Raw genomic sequence first — 19,878 nt, forward strand, 5'->3', positions numbered from 1 at the left:
TGACAGTATTTCATTGTATTTTATGGCTGAGTAGCATATACAATGGTACATCTATCTACACATGTGTATATATTTATTCATTCGTTGATGGATATTTTCATTGCTTCCATGTCTTGGCAACTGTAAATAATGCTCCTACACTGTTGGTGGGAATGTAAATTGATGCAGCCGTAGTGGGGAGCAGTATGGAAGGTTCTTTAATGGAAATTTGCTGTGTGGCTCAGGAAACTCAAACAGGGGCTCTGTATCAACCTAGAGGGGTGGGATGGGGAGGGAGATGGGGGGAGTTCCACAAGGGAGGGGATATATGTATACTAATGGCTAATTCATGTTGAGATTTGACAGAAAACAGCAAAATTCTGTAAAGCAATTATCCTTCAATAAAAAATAAATTAATTTAAAAAATAGAGTTATCATATGATCCAGCAATCCTACTCCTGGACATATATCCAGAAAGGATGAAAACTCTAATTACAGTAAAAAATACATACACCCTAATGTTCATAGGAATCCAGGAACCTTGATTGGCCTGTTCATAGCTTCCTTTGCACCCTAGATTCCACATGTGTCCAAGATGGAGAGTGTGAGGCTGAGTTTCCACCTGACGGCTTTGAAGAGAAACCAGAGAAAGAAAAGAAACAAGCCAATTTCACTTTGTGCAGTGTGTGTAACATTCAGCTGAATTCGACTGCTCAAGCCCAAATCCACTACAATGGCAAATCACATCAAAAGAGGTTAAAACAGCTCAGCACCGGGCTGGTGAAAAACGACACTGGTAAGTGTTTCTGAAGCTGTATTTTCAATTTTATATCGTCAAGTTCTTTATGTACCTGCAGATGTGGAAATAAAAGAATAGACTAAGCTCTATTTTTAAAGCTGGGAAAACAGTAAATTAAAGTTTTATCAGCGTAGCACATTGAAAGAATTTCTCACGGCTATCTGAGGGACAAGGGGAAATTTGGTTGTCGTCTGTGTGTAAATGTATTAGGATTGGGATTGGGATTGGGACCTACCAGGACACTTATGATAATTAGAAAAAAGTTGACATTAGATTTTGTTGATATTTGACTTTACTATAATTATTTGAAAATTAGCATATTCTTCTACATTTTATATAAAACAATTGTTTCTGTGTTTGTTTTATGCATGTTGGGGCCTCAGTTGGTTCACAAGATTGCCATTTATTTTAAAAAATACATACTTTTCAAGTCGAAGTTTTAACCAACAAAATGTGATCTTTTAGTATGTACAGATTCTTTAAATTTGCTGGTGAAAATTCATGGTTTGCCTAATCACTTTCTACTTTTAAAAGTATAAGCTGAATTTAGGAGTAAGCAAATTTTAAAAATAGCACGTACGTATTTTTGAAACAAATGGAAGATTATTAATAAAAGCAGGGAGAGGTGAGGGAAGGGAGGGTAGAATCCTACAGCAGGATTTAGGGCAGCTAAAATAACAGTAACGCCAAAGAGTTAACAATATTGTGGTCTGGTTGGATGTTTCATTGATAAGATATGTTTTATTGATAAGATATGTTTTATATCCATTTTATTAACATTTAAATATGAGACTGGATTTTGATATGTTCTAATATTTGGTATTGAAGACAAATATACTTTTGTAGTGTTGACTAAAATAATTGCACGAGGTGGCAGTTGTGAGTGAAACTTTATTTGGGGCAATATGAGGACTGCAGCCCAAGAGACAGAGATCAGTAGCTCCGAGAAACTGCTCCAGTGAGGCAGGGGAAAAGATGGTATATATGTGATTTTGGTAAAGAGGGGGTATATGCGATCAAATATATACTTTTTTGTAGAAAGTTTCCACTTGTGCCATGAAGCTTCTGCTAGTCAGGAGAAGCAGTCATCACCATGAAAGGTTTTAATGCTTTCCTAGATATAAGGAGATACAGGAACTGGGCTCATAAAATCAGCTCCTGAGAATATCTAGCTGTCTGAAGACCTGTTCTGCCAGTTTTCTAGGAGCACAGAGTGCCTGTCTCTGCGCTCCACCCTGAACTCCTTCATGGGGTGTTGGAGGTCAGCAGCTGCAGCCTCACAGATTCCATCCTTGTAGAAGTAGATGGCAGGCACCCATGGTAAATGCCAATTTGTGGTTGACAGGAGTTTGCTTCAAGGCTACCAAAATGAGAAAAAAACAAACAAACCACAAAACAGTGTATTTTTTAAATGGAAAGTATTTCTACCTTCCTTTGTATTTTTAGTATGGCTGAGCTGGAATATTCTAATAGAAAGGACTCTGTGTTTCTCTTTCTTTTGTATGACAAAAGGTTAATTATGGATCTTACTGGTCAAAGAGATATTTAAAAATAATCATTGCAAAGTAAATAAGAACTACGAAATTTCATAGCTCCAAGATGAGCTAGTGAGGCCATGGACTTATTAAGTCATATTTAAAAATACAGATTTCATGACCTCTGCTTTGAATCTTCTAGGGAAAATCTTTTCCCTATCATTGGCATTAGGGTAAAATCATGGTAAGTACAGCGTGATTGAGTTTCAAGTTGTCTTTCTTTCAGTTGCTGTGGGTGTGAAGCCCAATCCACATCTCTGTCCATTGACACTGAATTAAATCACAGAGACAGTTTTGGGTGAAGTTAGAACAGAACAGCTTGATTGCTTTCCAGGCAGAGGGAACCAGAGTGGGCTAATGACCTCAGAACTGTGTGCCCCCTTGGAGGGGATAGTGGGGGGTTCACAGTACTGGTTCAGAGACAGTGTGATCGGCTCGTGGACGTTCTTCCGATGGGTCAGTGGTGAGCTGAGTGGGAATCGGCACCATCAGCCTTCTGGCTCCAACTGGTCTGCGGTCTGTGGGCTTCTGGATTAACGTCTCCCGCCTGTGTGGGGTTCAGTGTCTTCACAGCAGCTCAGAGATACTGGTATGTGGGACCCTTGAAGGAGAACGAGGACCCTGCCCCGAGGCTGCACTGTTATCTCTTGATGCTCCTCTTGTCTCTGCATCCCCTCCCTTCCCTAATTAGCAAAGGTTTGGACCTGCTGCTCTGGGAAGGTCTTGGAGGCTAAATGAAGCCTGTTTCCTATAATCAAGAAATGCAAGCTTTTGTGCCCAGGAGACCCACAGGGGTCCTGCTGGGTTTCAGTGGTGGTGACGGTGTCAGCTTCAGGGTTTTACTTCACTTACCTTGGTATTTAAAATTGTCTTTGGAGAAGTAATAAGTTACATCATAGAAAGAAACTCAAGAGTTTAAATCATAGCTAATCTCAGATGAAATTCAGGATGGTCAACAACTTTCAAATCATAGGACTGAGTTCCTCAAATCAAATATTTTAAAATAATTGCATCAGTCCACATATAATGGACTAGCATTGTACTAAAGGCTTTATGTACATTTCTTATTTATTTTTCTTTACACCCAGAGAGATATTTCCATTATCATCCTCTTACAGATGTAGAAATTGAGGAGAATGACAATGAATCCTGTACTGAAGGTCACCCAACTCTTAAATGGTCAAACTAGAGATCAAATTCCAGTCTTATACATTAAATAGCTGCATTCTAAAGTATACTGTCTCCCCAAAATGAATATTCCATAGAAGTGGTGACTTTATTTATTCAAGGAGAAAATTATTTTAAGAGAATATAAAAAAATAAAATTATATCATATTCCCAACAATGCAACAATCAATATGGTGCTTAGCAAATTTCATTGCTACATTTTCTTTGCATATTATTTTCCCAAGTTTCTTTTTAGCATCAAGTTATCAAAAGTTGTGAAAATGATTATGAATTAATGGGAGCACTTGGTTTGGATTATCTTGGTTTGATCTGAAATCATACTTCGGAGGAGCCCTCACCTCTGATGACAGGTGGATTTAACTACAGGTGGATCTAACTACAGGCAATCAACTCTCAAATCAAGTTGTTATTTTACATTGATATAGAAACATATTATTTCTTTTATATATCCCTCTGTCTTTCCACACTAGAAATGTACTTTTTCAGACCTTTGGGGAATAAGGAAGGAGCCCAGTTCTGAGAGTCATATGATTAATTGTCCTTCCTTTACTCACACAGTGACCGAGCTAAAATCAGGAATCCTCAAGAGTAATGGGTCATGGAAATATTGAGTTGAGCATTTTCACCTTTAGTTTATTCAGAGGTAGAAATGGGACTAGAAGGAAATAGCCTCCTCCTTGAAGATGCACACACAGAATGGCTGCTGTGAACTTCTTCCATCTTTAAAAAAGCATCTCATCTCAGATTTCAAACTTGAAGGCAGTGTGGGAGGGCCAAGAGAGCAGTAAGATATTAGAAATATTTACCTGGATAAATTCAACCTTATCCATAGCTCACTGTCAGAGACGCAAATAAAATCAGTAGTAGTTGCTGTTGTTAATTTGCTAAGTCACGTCTGACCCTTTGTGACCTCACGGACTGCAGCACGCCAGGCTCCTCTGTCTTCTACATTCTCCTGGAGTTTGTTCAAATATGTCCACTGAGACATGGAACTAGATTTTATTATTCATTTGAGGTTGTCTAAATGGAAAAAATTAGTAACACTGGTTCTGGGTGACTGTAGAACATTGTATAGTTACATGCCTACAGGTGTATTCTAAAATATGTGAAAAAGTACAAGAATAAACAAGAGGGACATCACCCTAGCTAAAATAGGGTTTCTGTATTTCTGAGCAAAATGTGGCATTTCTCATGTCATTTGACTTATTACCTAAAATGGGCTTCTGAAGATTGCAGTGAAAAAATATACCGTGTGTGCTGGTTAGGTAGGAGCCCCTGGTCCCACAGGTGAGACCTGACTTCACTTTCTGACAGTTGCTGCCGTCTTGACAGGAGTTACAATACCAAAGACACATGTCCACACGTGCATGTATGTTGTCCTGAGTCCCCAGGTCCCTCCTGACGACTGAGAGTGTTGCCTGCTCAACTCCCCAAGCACTGCCTGCAGGTGAAGGGGCTGGCTCTTCTGAATTTGCTCCTTCCTTGGAGCAAAACCTCCCAACTTCTTGGCTCAAAAGGCCATTCCAGCTTCAGCTTTACCGATAACATGGCTGCAATTCTATCAAGTCCAGCCCACCTTCCCCCAGGTCTGCTTTCCTCCTGCCTCTCACTTCCTGATCTCTAATCCACCACTTGCCCCCAAGGAGTCTGCCCCCTGGGAATTCACCCAAGCCATCACCAGTGGGTCCCATATATCCCTAAGTAACATGCATAATGTGCTTCACTGTGCAAGACTCCAGCGTTTAATACTCCCTCCTTGTGCATTTCCCGTCCAAGCCTGTACTTAAGCTTTGTTATCAGAAATGCAGAGGCAACAACAGAAAGTGAACTAGTATTCACTGTTGCTCCACTTCTTTTATAAGCATCATCTACTGCACACAATCCGTGTCTCTGCAAAGCAATTGTTACTGCATCTGTTTTAAAAATATGTTAGCCAGGGAGATCAAAGGGACAGGGAGACTTGCCTAATAACTCTGTTCATTTGTTAAGTTTGTCATATTTATATTATCACGGTACACTCATCTCCACGGTAGACTTACATTCTTCTGTCAACAAAATTATGCCAAATATTTGGTATTTTCTTATGTGATTGAGTTTATGTCATTTTTAAAGCACTTAAGTTACATTATTACAGGAAAACTGATGTTTCCTTAAATTATTTTCACCAACATAACTGCGGAGGACGTTTTGTGCAGTGTAATTTACCACTACATATTATTCTAGAAATACATTTACGTTTACATTAGCACACTTTTTGAAGATGAGGTGAATACAGAAGTGGCAGAAGGGTATTAGATAATTAAAAATTTCTTAAATGTCTAGAATTTCACTTATTTCAGAGGTTGCATTCTTCACACTTTCAAGAAAACTGTAAATCAAAGAAATTCCAATACAAGCTGCATGCACGCCTTACTTTATTTGGAAAAGGTCTTTGATTTTATATTTATGGGGAAGGTATGTTTTGCAAATAATGATTATTTTCTGATAATAATAATGTCCTGTCTGAGCTGTTCATAAATGTACAAAAATAAAACAAAAATCATCAAAAATCCCACAAATGTAATTACTTCTGATCTTTTTGTCATCATTCTACCAGGTATGCAGGTAAATATGAATAAGCAATATTATATGTGCAATATTACATACATTATAGTATAGTGTTTATAGATGATCACCTTTTTATGACTACATATGTTTAATTACCATAAAGAAATTAATTAGCTTATGTTAAGGTTTTGCTCACATTTGTCATTTAGCTTTCCAACTATGTGAAATATTCTATAGTGGAAAAGCCTTATCATCATGAAGTATAAAGTGAAAAGTTAAAACAAAGCATCCTGAGGAGTTTTATCAGAAGACAGGAATTTGAACATTAGCCTAAAAATACTTTGATTCACGAGAGCATTTTGGAACACATATCGCAAAGGGTACAACTTTCAGGTTGTTAGAAGCTTCTATGGCCAACTAACATCATTCAGTTTCAGGGCTCACCGTGGTTAAACTCTTACTAATGCGCGTTGAAAGACTGAGTTATAAGTTGACCGATTATGGCAGCTTTGTTTTGTAAACACCGTCTTTGTCATATTTGAGTTATTTTATTAAGCCTGGTTGTCTAGTTTTATGGGGCTGAAACTGCTGTTGAATGATTCAGTTCTGTCTACAGTGTTCTGGACCCTTTCGGGGCTCATTGTTTTGTGGCATATAGATTGTGAGCGTCATCTCCCTTGTCTATCCCCTTAGCATTAAATTTTCTTTTATTAACAAAGAAGCTAAATAAAACTGTACTGTCTAGCTTTCACTTATCTATTCTCTTTCCTCTTTCCATTGATTATCCTAGATAAGGTTTAAAGTGTCAGTAGATTTTCAATTTACAAAGGTGTTCCCTCTCTTGCAACATTGGTAGTTAATTAAAATAGCTTCAGAGAGTTTTCTAATACCTCGTCTTAAGATATATATATGTCGCTGTGTGTTAAAGGTTTCATTTTCATATAAGTTTGTCTCATCTTTTAATCTCCAAGTACCATTCACACTTTTGTAGAATGTCAAATGTCAATAAACGAATTAGAATTTGCCAATATCTTTGTGGGTTCATAGTGTTCCCTTTCATTTAATAATGAAAACTGCTTTCTTAATACTACTGTGTCTATGTTGGTATATGACATACTGCAATGTGGCAGTAAGGAATACTGCTTTGCTCATACTTCTGTCTTATCGACCATATCCTTTAGAAGGTTCAGCCAAGGGGAGGCAATAAAAAAATGCTGATGCTAAATTGACCAACATTATGTGATAAGTTATTTTGTTCTTACTTGAATCTTCTAAGTTTCTTTTTATCTCTGAGGGATAAAAATATGGGGAAAAGTGACAAATGCAAAATATTCCAATTTTGACTAGGTCTCTGGCTTTGGTTACTGATTTTTATTTCTCCTGTAAAATAGGGATACATTGTTAATTAGTTCAATGGAAACATACCTTCTTGCTAACACTTTAATAGTTTAGATCAGAAAGTTAATCCTCTTAGAAGCATTATGCTTGGTGTACTCTGCTGCTTTATGTCTCATTTTTGTAATTGAACATGAAGGGAATGTAGCATTTTAATCATAACTCTGCCAACATCTTTAAATTCAGGCCAGTTGACATTTTTTGTTTGTTTGTTTGAAATTTTCGTCACCAAGAAAGACACGGTTTCTCTCCTTCTAGACTGAGTTGGTGGTAGTGTATTCTTGGTTATCAAAATCTTCATGGCTTTGGGAGTTTGAAATGGTGAATATTCATGATGTGTGAAAAAGCGTGGTACGTAACTGTATGATCCTGATTATATGAAAACGGATGCTTAGTTGTGAAAATACATAAATGAGACCCAGAGGACGCGTCAGAGGTAAACCGCTTGTTGTGATGGATAACGTTGCCTTTGCTTCTTGTGTTTTTGGTTTCTTGTTATGCACATGTTAACTTTTAAGAAATAAATGTTATTTAATGTTTTAGAACCTTTTTAAAGGGTTGTTCTAAGAAAATATTCTAATAAAAATCTCTACTGAAAAACCTTCAAAAAGAGAGCACAGACACATTTATTATTCCAAAAGGGACAGATTTCTGGTCACCAGCTACTTGCTTGACCTGGACTTGGTAAGTCCGTTGAAGGAAACCATCTTTTTCAACACAGAGATCTCTTTCTCCAACCTGTGTCCTGAAGAAACCCTTCTTTACCGGGGTAACGGTGAGGTTTTACAAGCTGAGGTTAGTAATCAGGGCTGACCCCCTGTCTGGAGACTGTGGCACTGTGCCCAAGAAAAGCGTACCCAAGCTCCTCACGACCACTGTTTGTGTGAAAAAAAATAGATGAAACGACCACTAAGGGAAACTTGAAGAGAGAAACGGATGAATTAAATGCCTGCCATTTAGCTTGAGAACAGGATTTATTTGAGATAGAAGAGTTTCATTTGTGATTCTGTGTCTGTATGGGGTGTGTATTTGGGGACATTAGAAGAATTGCAAGAACTGAGAGCTTGTGGCGGTGGTGGTATAAGCGGGGGGTGCAGAGTACTGCTTCGGCCCGTCTGAGCCTCGCTCTCTCTAGCAGGGGTTCAGCCACGTCTTCTTTGCTCACCTTTTGCCTCTTTCAGTCAATAACCACGTTCAGCAGCGACTTCCTCCCGTCATAGTGTTTCTCTACCCCCCGATCTTTGAAAAATAAGCATCTTCCTGCTTTTCTCGATTTGAAAGTATGTTTTGCCACGTTTGTTCTGTTTCGTTTCTATTTCTTCTGAAAGCAGTTTGCTGCACGGTAACAGTGTTAGTAGATACTGGAGACAGGATGCTTTCAGGTATGAGTTCCCCTTTCCGGAGAAAGGTGCCTTGCATTTGGAGGTCAGTCCCGTAACTGGCTTCATGGTTTCTAAAGCCCCACCCCAGGCGTGTCACACTTCATCGTTTTGTGTGTTTCTCAAGAACACTAAGCAGTGGTGTGAGCAGGGGTGTGTGTCTGTGTGTGTGCAAGAAGGTACACTAGGGTGGGGCAAATAGAGTAGCACTGACGTGCACGTCACCGTGTGGAAACAGACAGCTAACAGGAAGCTGCCGTACGGCTCAGGGAGCTCAGCCCGGTGAGCTGTGGGGACCTGGAGGGACGGGGTGGGGATGGAGGGGAGGGAGACCCCACAGGGAGGGGATCAGTGTACACTTCTGGCTGATTCATGTTGTTGTACAGCAGAAACTAGCACAACACTGGAAAGCAAGTATACTCCAATTAAAAATGAATAAATAAAATAATAAAAATAAAAACGAGGGTACAATAGATTAATCATTAAGTAGATCTTTAAAATGTGAATTTTAAGTGTTTAAATAAGAAACTTTGACATAATTTTCAAAAATAGAATCTCGGGTACATGTATTTCTTCTCCTTGTTTTCAAAATTGCAATAATACAACACAAGAAATTTGGGAACAGAAGTAAATATATCCGTAGCAGCATTGCATACTTGAGAATAGTAAAACAGTGAGGAATTTCTGGAAAATATAAAGGAACTAAGGGCTTCCCTAATAGCTCAGTTGGTAAAGAATCCACTTGCAATGTGGGAGACTCTGGTTCGATTCCTGGGTTGAGAAGATCCCCTGGAGAAGAAGAGAGAGGCTACCCACTCCAGTGTTCTGGCCTGGAGAATTCCATGGACTGTATGGGGTCACAAAGAGTCCATGGGATCACAGAGAATTTCGGAAAAATATAAAGAAAATAAGGTGAAAATGAGGTAAAACAATAAAGCTAAATGCAAACAAGAAAATACAGAGTTAAGGAGAAAGGGCCCTATTACTTAGGTTTCCAGAAAAATTTCAGACTGCCTCTAACTTTGATCTGAGGTAGCCTTAAGTGTAGGGCTCACCGTTTGATGGACATCAGGATGACTTTATGTACACTGATTTGCAGCCAGAAGCTGGGACATAACCGACCTGCCCAGCCTAATCCTGGAAAAGTGAACAGCAAATGAGTCTAGGGACTACAAGCCAGAAAGGGCAGGAAGTGAATGGTTTGATGGAGATCACGGATGAGAGAGGTAGAGGAAATAGATGTGTCTGATAAGAATTTTTAATTTGTTGCCTTCATACGTGTGCTGTAATATCTTCTGACATCTCACCTATAGAAACTTCAGTAAAGGCAGCTTCACTTACTGACATTTAATGTAAGATCAGAATCCTTCGTGGGGAATAAAATGTGTTCCAGGACTATATCCAAGTTGAGAAAGATATTATCTTGCAGATAGAAGGACAAAGGAAGTATAATGCCTGCTCTGCTCATTTGCAAACCTTTTAATCAGGTACAGCGTTGAAATCAAAGGTGTGAGCAAGACATACTTACCCGTCACTTAAAATTTGCCAACTTTGAGAAAATGCATGAATTTCAAGTCAAGATTTTACCTCAGAGAAGATAGGTAATGGGAAACCACATGTGCTTTTATTTCAAGATTTTCAGTGATTCAATATATATTCGTGTATATAATACAGAGGATTGTGTGAACTCGTCAGTGAGAAGAGGTGAAGGACTGTGGTTTCAAAAGTGAAGAGTAAAAGCAGAATTAGTGTAAGAGTATTCCTCTTCCTTGCTATGCCCTGGTGATCCAGTGGTTAAGGCTCTGCACTCCCAAGGCCGGAGGCACAGGTTCGATCCCTGCCTGGGGATCTAAGGTCGTGCAGTGCAGCTGTAACAAATAAATAAATGCTCTTCTAGAAAACAATCATTGGGAAGTATAAAAAATTACAAAAAAAGAGTGTTTAACTTCCTTAGCACATATTAAGCAAACACATGCATAGGTAATAGTAATTCTGATCAATAATTAATATTTTCAAGTTCCAGAGAAGATTAGTCTTCTAACAAAGACAATTGGTACAAAATATGTCACTCGCAGGAAGAATAAAATAGTGAATATAGTTTGAATGGGGAATTAACAAGGTTCTCCATTAGAACCCTGTTTGCATGCTGTGTATTTGGAATAGAGTGGTTGATGTTAAGAAATTGAACAGAGGAAAAACTGATCAGAGCTTAACAAAAATGATAACTTCATCTACATACACATTCAATTTGTACTACTTCAACATGGGTTTTATCCTCACTGGTAGCACAGCTACAGTCAAGGGAATTATAAAATAGGCAAAAGAAAGAAGAAAGGGGGAAGCAAACTTAATGTTTACTTTTTGTAGGATGAAGAGAAAGAGTATCTTAACGACGTAATGAAGATGTCAGAAATATATACCGTGGGTTATGTTAGTTGTGCATTTAATAATATTTCCAGTCTTATTTTCAGTGCAGTCCAAAGGACCAATGAGATTGCCGATTGTGCTAATGACATGTTGATATCCTCTTCATATTTTCCACAGTGAGGGCTCAGTATTAAAAATAAAAAGACTTTATTTTATTGTTCAATTCACAGATCCTCTCCCCGAAAATAAGTCCATGTGGGCTGGGGCTTAGGCCAATCTGAGAACCAGTCTTCTCTTTAAAGACAATGTTACTGAGATATCTTTGACATATATAAGTTTTACATATTATGGTATAAAATTTAATGTTTTTATATATCTGGATAAACTGAAAAGATTACCATGATCAAGCTAAATGACTTCTTCATCACTTCTACATAGTTACCCTCTTATGTGTGTATGTGTTGAGAAGATTTAAGACTTACTCTCTTAAGGGATTGCCTGTGTGTACCACAGTATTAGCTCTAGTCACCATGCTGTGTCAGACATCCAGAATTTACTATCCCTGTAACTAAGTCTTTGTGCCCTTTCACTGACATCTCCCCATCTCCCCCACACCCCTACTCACCCCTGGTGACCACAATTCTGCTCTGTGCTCTTACAGGCTCTGCTTTTTCGATTCCACATATAAGTGAAGTCTGCAGTAGTTATCTTTCTGTGTCTGGCTCATTTCACTTAGCATTGTATCCTCCAGCTTCATCCATTCTGTCTCAAATACCAGGGTTTTCTTCTTTTTACAGACTGAGTAATTTCAAATTGTGTGTGTATATATGTATATATGTCCAGACACACAGTTTAACCTTGAATCACGTGGCTGTTAGGGGTGCTTACCCCCAAGGTACTTGAAAATCCTGACTAGATAGCTAAAAAATAACTAATATCTTTGTATAAGCCCCCTTATCTGTTGTTCTACAGCTTCAGAGTCAACCAACTGCAGATCCTGTAGAACCTATTTATTGAAGAACAACAACAAAAAATCCAGGTATAAGTGGATCCACTCCAGTTCAAACCCATGTTATCCAAGGGTCAGCTTGCACATACACACCCCCACACACGCCGCATCTTCTTTACCCACTCATATGTGCACACCTGAGATGCTTCCATTTCTCACTTATCATGAATAACGCTGCAGTGAACACAGGAGTGTAGATGTTTGTTTGAGATGCTGATTTCATTTCCTCTGGATCCACTCCCGGAAGTGAAGTTGCTGGATCGTAGGATTGTTGTTGTTTAGCTGCTGTGAAATGTTCAACTCCTTTGACCCCATGGAATGTAGCCCTCCAGGCTCCTCTGTCCTTGGGATTTCCCAGGCAAGAATACTGAGGTGGGTTGCCATTTCCTTCTCCAGGGGATCTTCCTGACTCAGGGATTGAGCCTCAGTCTCCTGCACTACAGGTGGATTCTTTGCCACTGAGCCATGTGGGAAGCCCAGATCAGAGAGTCGATAATGGAGACCCATCATGGAGACCTCCATGGAGGCCCATTATAATCAAATCATTAAGAGTTAAGGAGACAATTTTGAAAGCAGCAAAAGTGACTTGTTACATATAAGGTTCAGCAGAAACCTTGAAGGCAAGAACAGTGTGAGATGATATATTCAAAATGCTTAAAGGGAAAAAACACTGCCGACCAAGCCAGTAAACCTGGAAAGAGTAGCCTTTAAAAATGGAGAGGAGACAAAGGTCTCGGACAAATAAAAGCTGAGGGAGCTCATCACCACTAGACCTGCCTGACACGAAATGCTAAATATAGCTCTTCAAGTTGGAGCAAAGGATGCTAACTCAGCAAGACAAGAGCATAAGCAAGTATGAAACTCATTGGTAACATTCACATATAGGCAAAGCCAGGTTAGACTCTACTACCTTAATAGGGGTGGGTAATTATTTTTAATCCTCATTTAAAGGTTGAAAGACAAAAGTGTTCAAAATAACTGTAGCTAAATATTAGTGAATGCACAACACAAACCGATGTAAACTTCGAATGCCTCTTTCCCCTCAGTGCTCCCAGAGGTTTGGCTTTAGACCCCAGGGGATAAACCTTTCCAAGAGGCTCCATGTTCAGTCAGGTTGTCTCCCGAGGGACCAGCCCCAGATCACTTCACACGTGATCACATAGGTTGGGATTTTCACATGAGTGCTGTTCAGAGGAAGCCTACTCTAGTTCTACTTATTTACATTTTATTCTGGATGCCCCACTTAGCATATTAAATATATTTTAACAACTAATATGTGGGTTCAGAACAAGCTTGGTAAGTCATATCTTCACCACGGTCCCTATCCCTCTGTAATTAAATGTGTTATCAGATTAAGTGGGTTGGTGGCTTGAAGGAAGACATTAACAATATTTATATTTTACTTAATAATCAATGTTGAATACTACAAGGTTTGTCTTCTATGGGAAGATTTCTTATTCAGAACCTAGAGAAAAGAGAATTGGAGAGAATTCTCTTCAAAGAGAATTCATTGTTGACTTAAGAAAAAAATCCTTTGCCCAATTCGTACTTCCAGGGAGGCTATTCCAAGAATCTACCACTTAATTTCTGTAAGTAAAATCTGGCATGAACATACTCTTTTTTCTGAGGAATATTTATGTAAATAAAGCAATAAAACTAAGTATGCATATGTGTGTCTATAATATACATACTCAAACACAAATAAGTAACAATTACTATATAGCTTGGAGACATGTGTAAGGCCCTGTTTGAACTTGTAAGGAAAGATAAAAATATGGCTGTTTTATAAGGAGGATATTCATAAACTAAGAGTTATTTTGCTGTTTCTACTCTTTCCAGTTCCTTCTAATTATTTATGGCATTATTTTGTTTACTTTCCCTGTGCAATGAGCTTCTGGAAAGAAGGAAATGAGACATTGTAGGTGGAAGTATTCCAACAATATAGGCTTCCCTGGTAGCTCAGACAGTAAAGAATCTGCCTGCAGTGCAAGAGACCTGGGATGAATCCCTGAGTGGGGAAGATCTCCTAGAGAAGGGAATGGCAACCCACTCCAGTATTTGTGCCTGGAGCATTCCATGGACAGAGGAGTCTGGTGGGCTACAGTCCATGAGGTCGCAAAGAGTCAGACACAACTGAGCGACTTTCTCTTTTTTCACTTTCATTTCATACAAAGATGTGAATTTTAATTCATTTTTTTTCCTCTGAAGTGACTCTGAATTATTTGAACTTAAGGGCTCCAAGAATTTAATAGGAATTTAATTGCATATTAAACCTAGACTAAAAGTCAATGGGATACACTGTGAGGATGTGAGATTTCTGAAATGTTTCTTACATACAGATTACCTGACACTCTGCTGTGCTTTGCTCTGATACCATCAAAACCAAAAGCTATAAGACTTAGGGACAGTAAGAGGAGAAGTGGGGCAAGTGAGCTGTTTTTTCTATGTGTCCTTAGAGGGGAGGAGAAAGTGGGCAGTGGTCACTGTGGGGAGGAGAGGGACACAGACAGAACCCTAGAACTGGCCAGTAAAAGGTGTAAAAAAGGGTGAAGAATTTGCCTGCATCTGCGATCCCAGCTCAGGTGGCCAAATTGACAGATACTTGTATTTGGGGGCTCTCTCTTAGTGTGTCCATTAGAGTCACCTGACTTGGGTGAAGTGCGGTTCTTTGCAGCCTCCCCCAAAGTTCTTGAACCAGAAATACTGAGGGTAGCCAAGGAATCTGTGTCTTAAAGAGTTCTTTAGGTGCTTCTGTTACAGGCTGTTTGAGAATCACTGCCCCGTGTAATACATATCATCTCAGAAGCAATAATTTTAAAATTCAATAGTAATGTATGTCATGTATTTAGTACCAACGGGCAGTAAATTTTCAGTACAATAAGCTGTGGCTATAATGATGGTTAATTCTTGTTAAACACTATAATCTGCTGGGAGAAAAGTCCAGGTTGGGAAACTAACATGTATAATCATAGATTTTAGTGTTTATAGTGTCCTTAGAAAAATGGCCCAGGGACACCTCAGGTGACCTGTACACAGATCTCATGGGAAGTGAGAAGGGCTTGTGTCTGTGTGTGATCAAGTCCTGTCCAACTATTTGGGACCCCATGGACTGTAGCCCACCAGGCTTCTCTGTCCATGGGATTCTCCAGGGAATACTGGAGTGGGTTGCCGTTTCCTTCTCTAGGGGGTCATCCCGACCCAGGAATCAAATCAGTGTCTCCTGCACTGGCAGGGGGATTCTTTACCATCGAGTGACTAGGGAAGCCCTTGAAGGGTCTGAGTTTCAAAAATTAAAATCAGCGCTTAGGTAGTGATGTTGCAATTAGTCCTCTGACCACAGTGCGAGTAGCAAAGATCTGGCCCGTGGCCCCTTTTACTTATACTTGGCAGTCCTGTGCAACCCCTGAAGCCATCTGAAACAGGAGTTTGAGTGTTTGTGGAGAAGCCAAAGACAGAAAGTAGGAGCAAGTTGGGGCTATCTGAGTTCATGGCCTCCCCTCCCTTGAATTGTGGCATTTGTCCGTCTGTCTTTAGGAAGCCATTCAATGCTTCTCAGAGAGTTTGGAAAGCAACCATACATTGCTAAAATTTTTATGGTCACTTTCTATTAATTTCACACCTTCAGAGGGAGACAAATATAACTTTAGATAAAAGGAAGACCATTGCACAGAACAAGCCATACGTAACTCCTACCATGTAGATTGTACTGTGCAGGGCCATCCAGAAGGGTCCACACTCCTGCTCTGCTTAGTAAAGCTTTCACTTTAATTTTATTTTGAACATTAAAGCAGTTTCTTTTTTGAAACTAAATTTAGTTTTAATCGCTGACTCATATACATGGATCTTGGTGTATAACTACAGGATGCTACCAAGGGAGACTTTTCAGTAACCTCCATTGTTTCACTGGGCTTCCCAGGCGGTGCTAGTGGTAAAGAGCCTGCCTGCCCGTACAGGAGACATAAGAGATACAGGTTTGATCCCTGTGTTGGGAAGATCCCCTAGAGAAGGGAACGGCTACACCCTTTAGTATTCTCCCCAGAGAATCTCATGGACAGAGGAGCCTGGAGGGCTATATAGTCCATAGGGTCACAAAGAGTCGGACATGACTGAAGCAACAGCATGCACACATCCTTCTGCAGTTTGGAGAGTTTTCCAAGAAATGATTGAAAATATGGTCTCCACTTTAATAAAGGAAGCTGGGTGGTGTTGAGTAAGTGGTTCTGTCCTTTAAGCAACACAGTTAAGGGCTTAACTGTGCAGCGTGACAGAGCAGTAATAGTGCGACTTGTTTAAGTGGAGCCCATTTAAGTGGAAGGCTTTTTACTGCGTCTGACTCTGCTCTTTTAGGGCTGGTGAACTTGTCCTTAATTGGATTTGATCCCTCCATCATGCATGGCTGAAGACAAATTTAAAAAGCACACATTTTAACTCAGTAGAGTTTCCTTGAATTATGCAGTTTTGTATTAAGGTCGTTACACAAATTTTACACAACTTGAATTCTATGCATGCACCTCAGTCTAAAACGTTATTGAATCAAAAGAATAAGCTATAGTAAAGCTATATTTTTATGATTAACAGTCCTAAAAACAGTAATTGCAGAGATGAAATATTTACCCTGTGTTGGCCTCAGAAACCTTGTTTTAAATACCCATTCCTGGAGTCAGCTTCTTCTGAGTTGAAGCTGGCATTGCCTACAGCTCTGGGCTTCCATTTTCCCAGTCCTAAGCTCAGTAAAAGAGAACACCTCTTTTTTAGTTACTACAGAAGAAAGCCTCACTTGTCACCAAATTCTCTGGTAAATGCAGGGAAAGTGGGTAGGAGGTTTTAGAGTCAGCCCTGACTCTCTTATGGAGGAAGAAATATTTTCTGGATGGAGGTACATGGAAAATAGCGAAGTCCTTCTAAGGTATCACAGAAATTTCAAAGGTCATAAATATTAACCAAGTTCTTGTATAGACCAAGAATGAAATCTTTTTTTCCCCAAAAATTTTCTATGGAAAATCACATAATCTTTGCAAACTCAAAAAGGGCACTTTGGCCTGTAATAGATTTTAAAAGTGCTTCTAAGAAAAATTGGGTCATAGCTTCAGTTTTATATATTTACCTTACGGGCAGGATTTGACTGATTATTGGGGTTTCAAAATAATTTGAACTTATTCTAAGAAAATTTTTGAACTTGGAAACATTTTATTGCCTGTTGTTCTTTTATGAGTTTTGTATCTTAATATTTAGCACTTAAAGTGATTTTTTTAGTTATTAACAAACACTTTACTGGTGGATAGACTTGGTTTTCAATTTCATGTTATTCTTTTAAAAAGAATTGGCCACACCAAAAGAATTTGGCCACACCAATCAGAGCAGAAAAAGAAATAAAAGGAATCCAAATTGGAAAAGAAGAAGTAAAACTCTCACTATTTGCAGATGACATGATCCTCTACATAGAAAACCCTAAAGACTCCACCAGAAAATTATTAGAACTAATCAATGATTATAGTAAAGTTGCAGGATATAAAATCAACACACAGAAATCCCTTGCATTCCTATACACTAATAATGAGAAAACAGAAAGAGAAATTAAGGAAACAATTCCATTCACCATTGCAATGGAAAGAATAAAATACTTAGGAATATATCTACCTAAAGAAACTAAAGACCTATACATAGAAAACTGTAAAACACTGGTGAAAGAAATCAAAGAGGACACTAATAGATGGAGAAATATACCATGTTCATGGATTGGAAGAATCAATATAGTGAAAATGAATATACTACCCAAAGCAATTTATAGATTCAATGCAATCCCTATCAAGCTACCAAGGGTATTCTTCACAGAGCTAGAACAAATAATTTCACAATTTGTATGGAAATACAAAAAACCTCAAATAGCCAAAGCGATCTTGACAAAGAAGAATGGAACTGGAGAAATCAACCTACCTGACTTCAGGCTCTACTACAAAGCCACAGTTATCAAGACAGTATGGTACTGGCACAAAGACAGAAATATAGATCAATGGAACAAAATAGAAAGTCCAGAGATAAATCCACACACATATGGACACCTTATCTTTGACAAAGGAAGCAAGAATATACAATGGATTAAAGACAATCTCTTTAACAAGTGGTGCTGGGAAATCTGGTCAACCACTTATAAAAGAATGAAACTAGAGCACTTTCTAACCCCATACACAAAAATAAACTCAAAATGGATTAAAGATCTAAACGTAAGACCAGAAACTATAAAACTCCTAGAGGAGAACATAGGCAAAACACTCTCTGACATACATCACAGCAGGATCCTCTATGACCCACCTCCCAGAATATTGGAAACAAAAGCAAAAATAAACAAATGGGACCTAATTAAACTTAAAAGCTTCTGAACAACAAAGGAAACTATTAGCAAGGTGAAAAGGCAGCCTTCAGAATGGGAGAAAATAATAGCAAATGAAGCAACTGACAAACAACTAATCTCAAAAATATACAAGCAACTCCTACAGCTCAACTCCAGAAAAATAAATGACCCAATCAAAAAATGGGCCAAAAACTAGATAGACATTTCTCCAAAGAAGACATACAGATGGCTAACAAACACTTGAAAAGATGCTCAACATTACTCATTATCAGAGAAATGCAAATCAAAACCACTATGAGGTACCATTTCACACCAGTCAGAATGGCTGCGATCCAAAAGTCTACAAGCAATAAATGCTGGAGAGGGTGTGGAGAAAAGGGAACTCTCTTACACTGTTAGTGGGAATGCAAACTGGTACAGCCACTATGGAGAACAGTGTGGAGATTCCTTAGAAAACTGGAAATAGAACTGCCTTATGATCCAGCAATCCCACTGCTGGGCATACACACTCAGGAAACCAGAAGGGAAAGAGACACGTGTACCCCAATGTTCATCGCAGCACTGTTTATAATAGCCAGGACATGGAAGCAACCTAGATGTCCATCAGCAGATGAATGGATAAGAAAGCAGTGGTACATATACACAATGGAGTATTACTCAGCCATTAAAAAGAATACATTTGAATCAGTTCTAATGAGGTGGATGAAACTGGAGCCTATTATACAGAGTGAAGTAAGCCAGAAAGAAAAACACCAATACAGTATACTAACGCATATATATGGAATTTAGAAAGATGGTAACAATAACCCTGTGTACGAGACAGCAAAGAGACACTGATGTATAGAACAGTCTTATGGACTCTGTTGCAGAGGGAGAGGGTGGGAAGATTTGGGAGAATGGCATTGAAACATGTGAAATATCATGTATGAAACGAGATGCCAGTCCAGGTTCGATGCACGATACTGGATGCTTGGGGCTAGTGCACTGGGATGACCCAGAGGGATGGTATGGGAAGGGAGAAGGGAGAAGGGTTCAGGATGGGGAACACATGTATACCTAAAGAATCTAAAAAAAGAAAAAAAAAAAAGAATTGTGCTTGTGGAAAAAAAAATAAAAGAAAAAATTATTTTATCAAGATCTATTCCATCTTTGAAAATTCCATCCAAAGCTCTTTTTTTAATTTTTAAAAGTTTTTTTTTTTAATATTTAATTGGGGGACAGTCGCTTTACAATGTTGTTTTGATTCTGCCATTTGTGTTACAGCAGCAGGAATCAGCACAGATTTCATATTTCCCCTCTCCCCTGAGCCTCCGTCTCACCCACCCACCCCA

At 38.9% G+C, this 19,878-nt stretch overlaps 1 protein-coding gene across 1 annotated transcript in view; it reads left to right on the forward strand.

Moving 5' to 3' along the window:
• The window catches only part of ZNF385D (zinc finger protein 385D), a 981,977-nt gene that overhangs the window by 233,368 nt on the left and 728,731 nt on the right, over positions 1–19,878 (forward strand). The window contains exon 2 of the mRNA XM_070781567.1: positions 557–775. Within this exon, the coding sequence (XP_070637668.1) occupies positions 557–775 (219 nt within the window). The remainder of the gene's footprint in view (positions 1–556; positions 776–19,878) is intronic.

Source organism: Bos indicus, chromosome 27, assembly GCF_029378745.1.
Source record: "Bos indicus isolate NIAB-ARS_2022 breed Sahiwal x Tharparkar chromosome 27, NIAB-ARS_B.indTharparkar_mat_pri_1.0, whole genome shotgun sequence".
NCBI classification, from domain to species: domain Eukaryota; kingdom Metazoa; phylum Chordata; class Mammalia; order Artiodactyla; family Bovidae; genus Bos; species Bos indicus.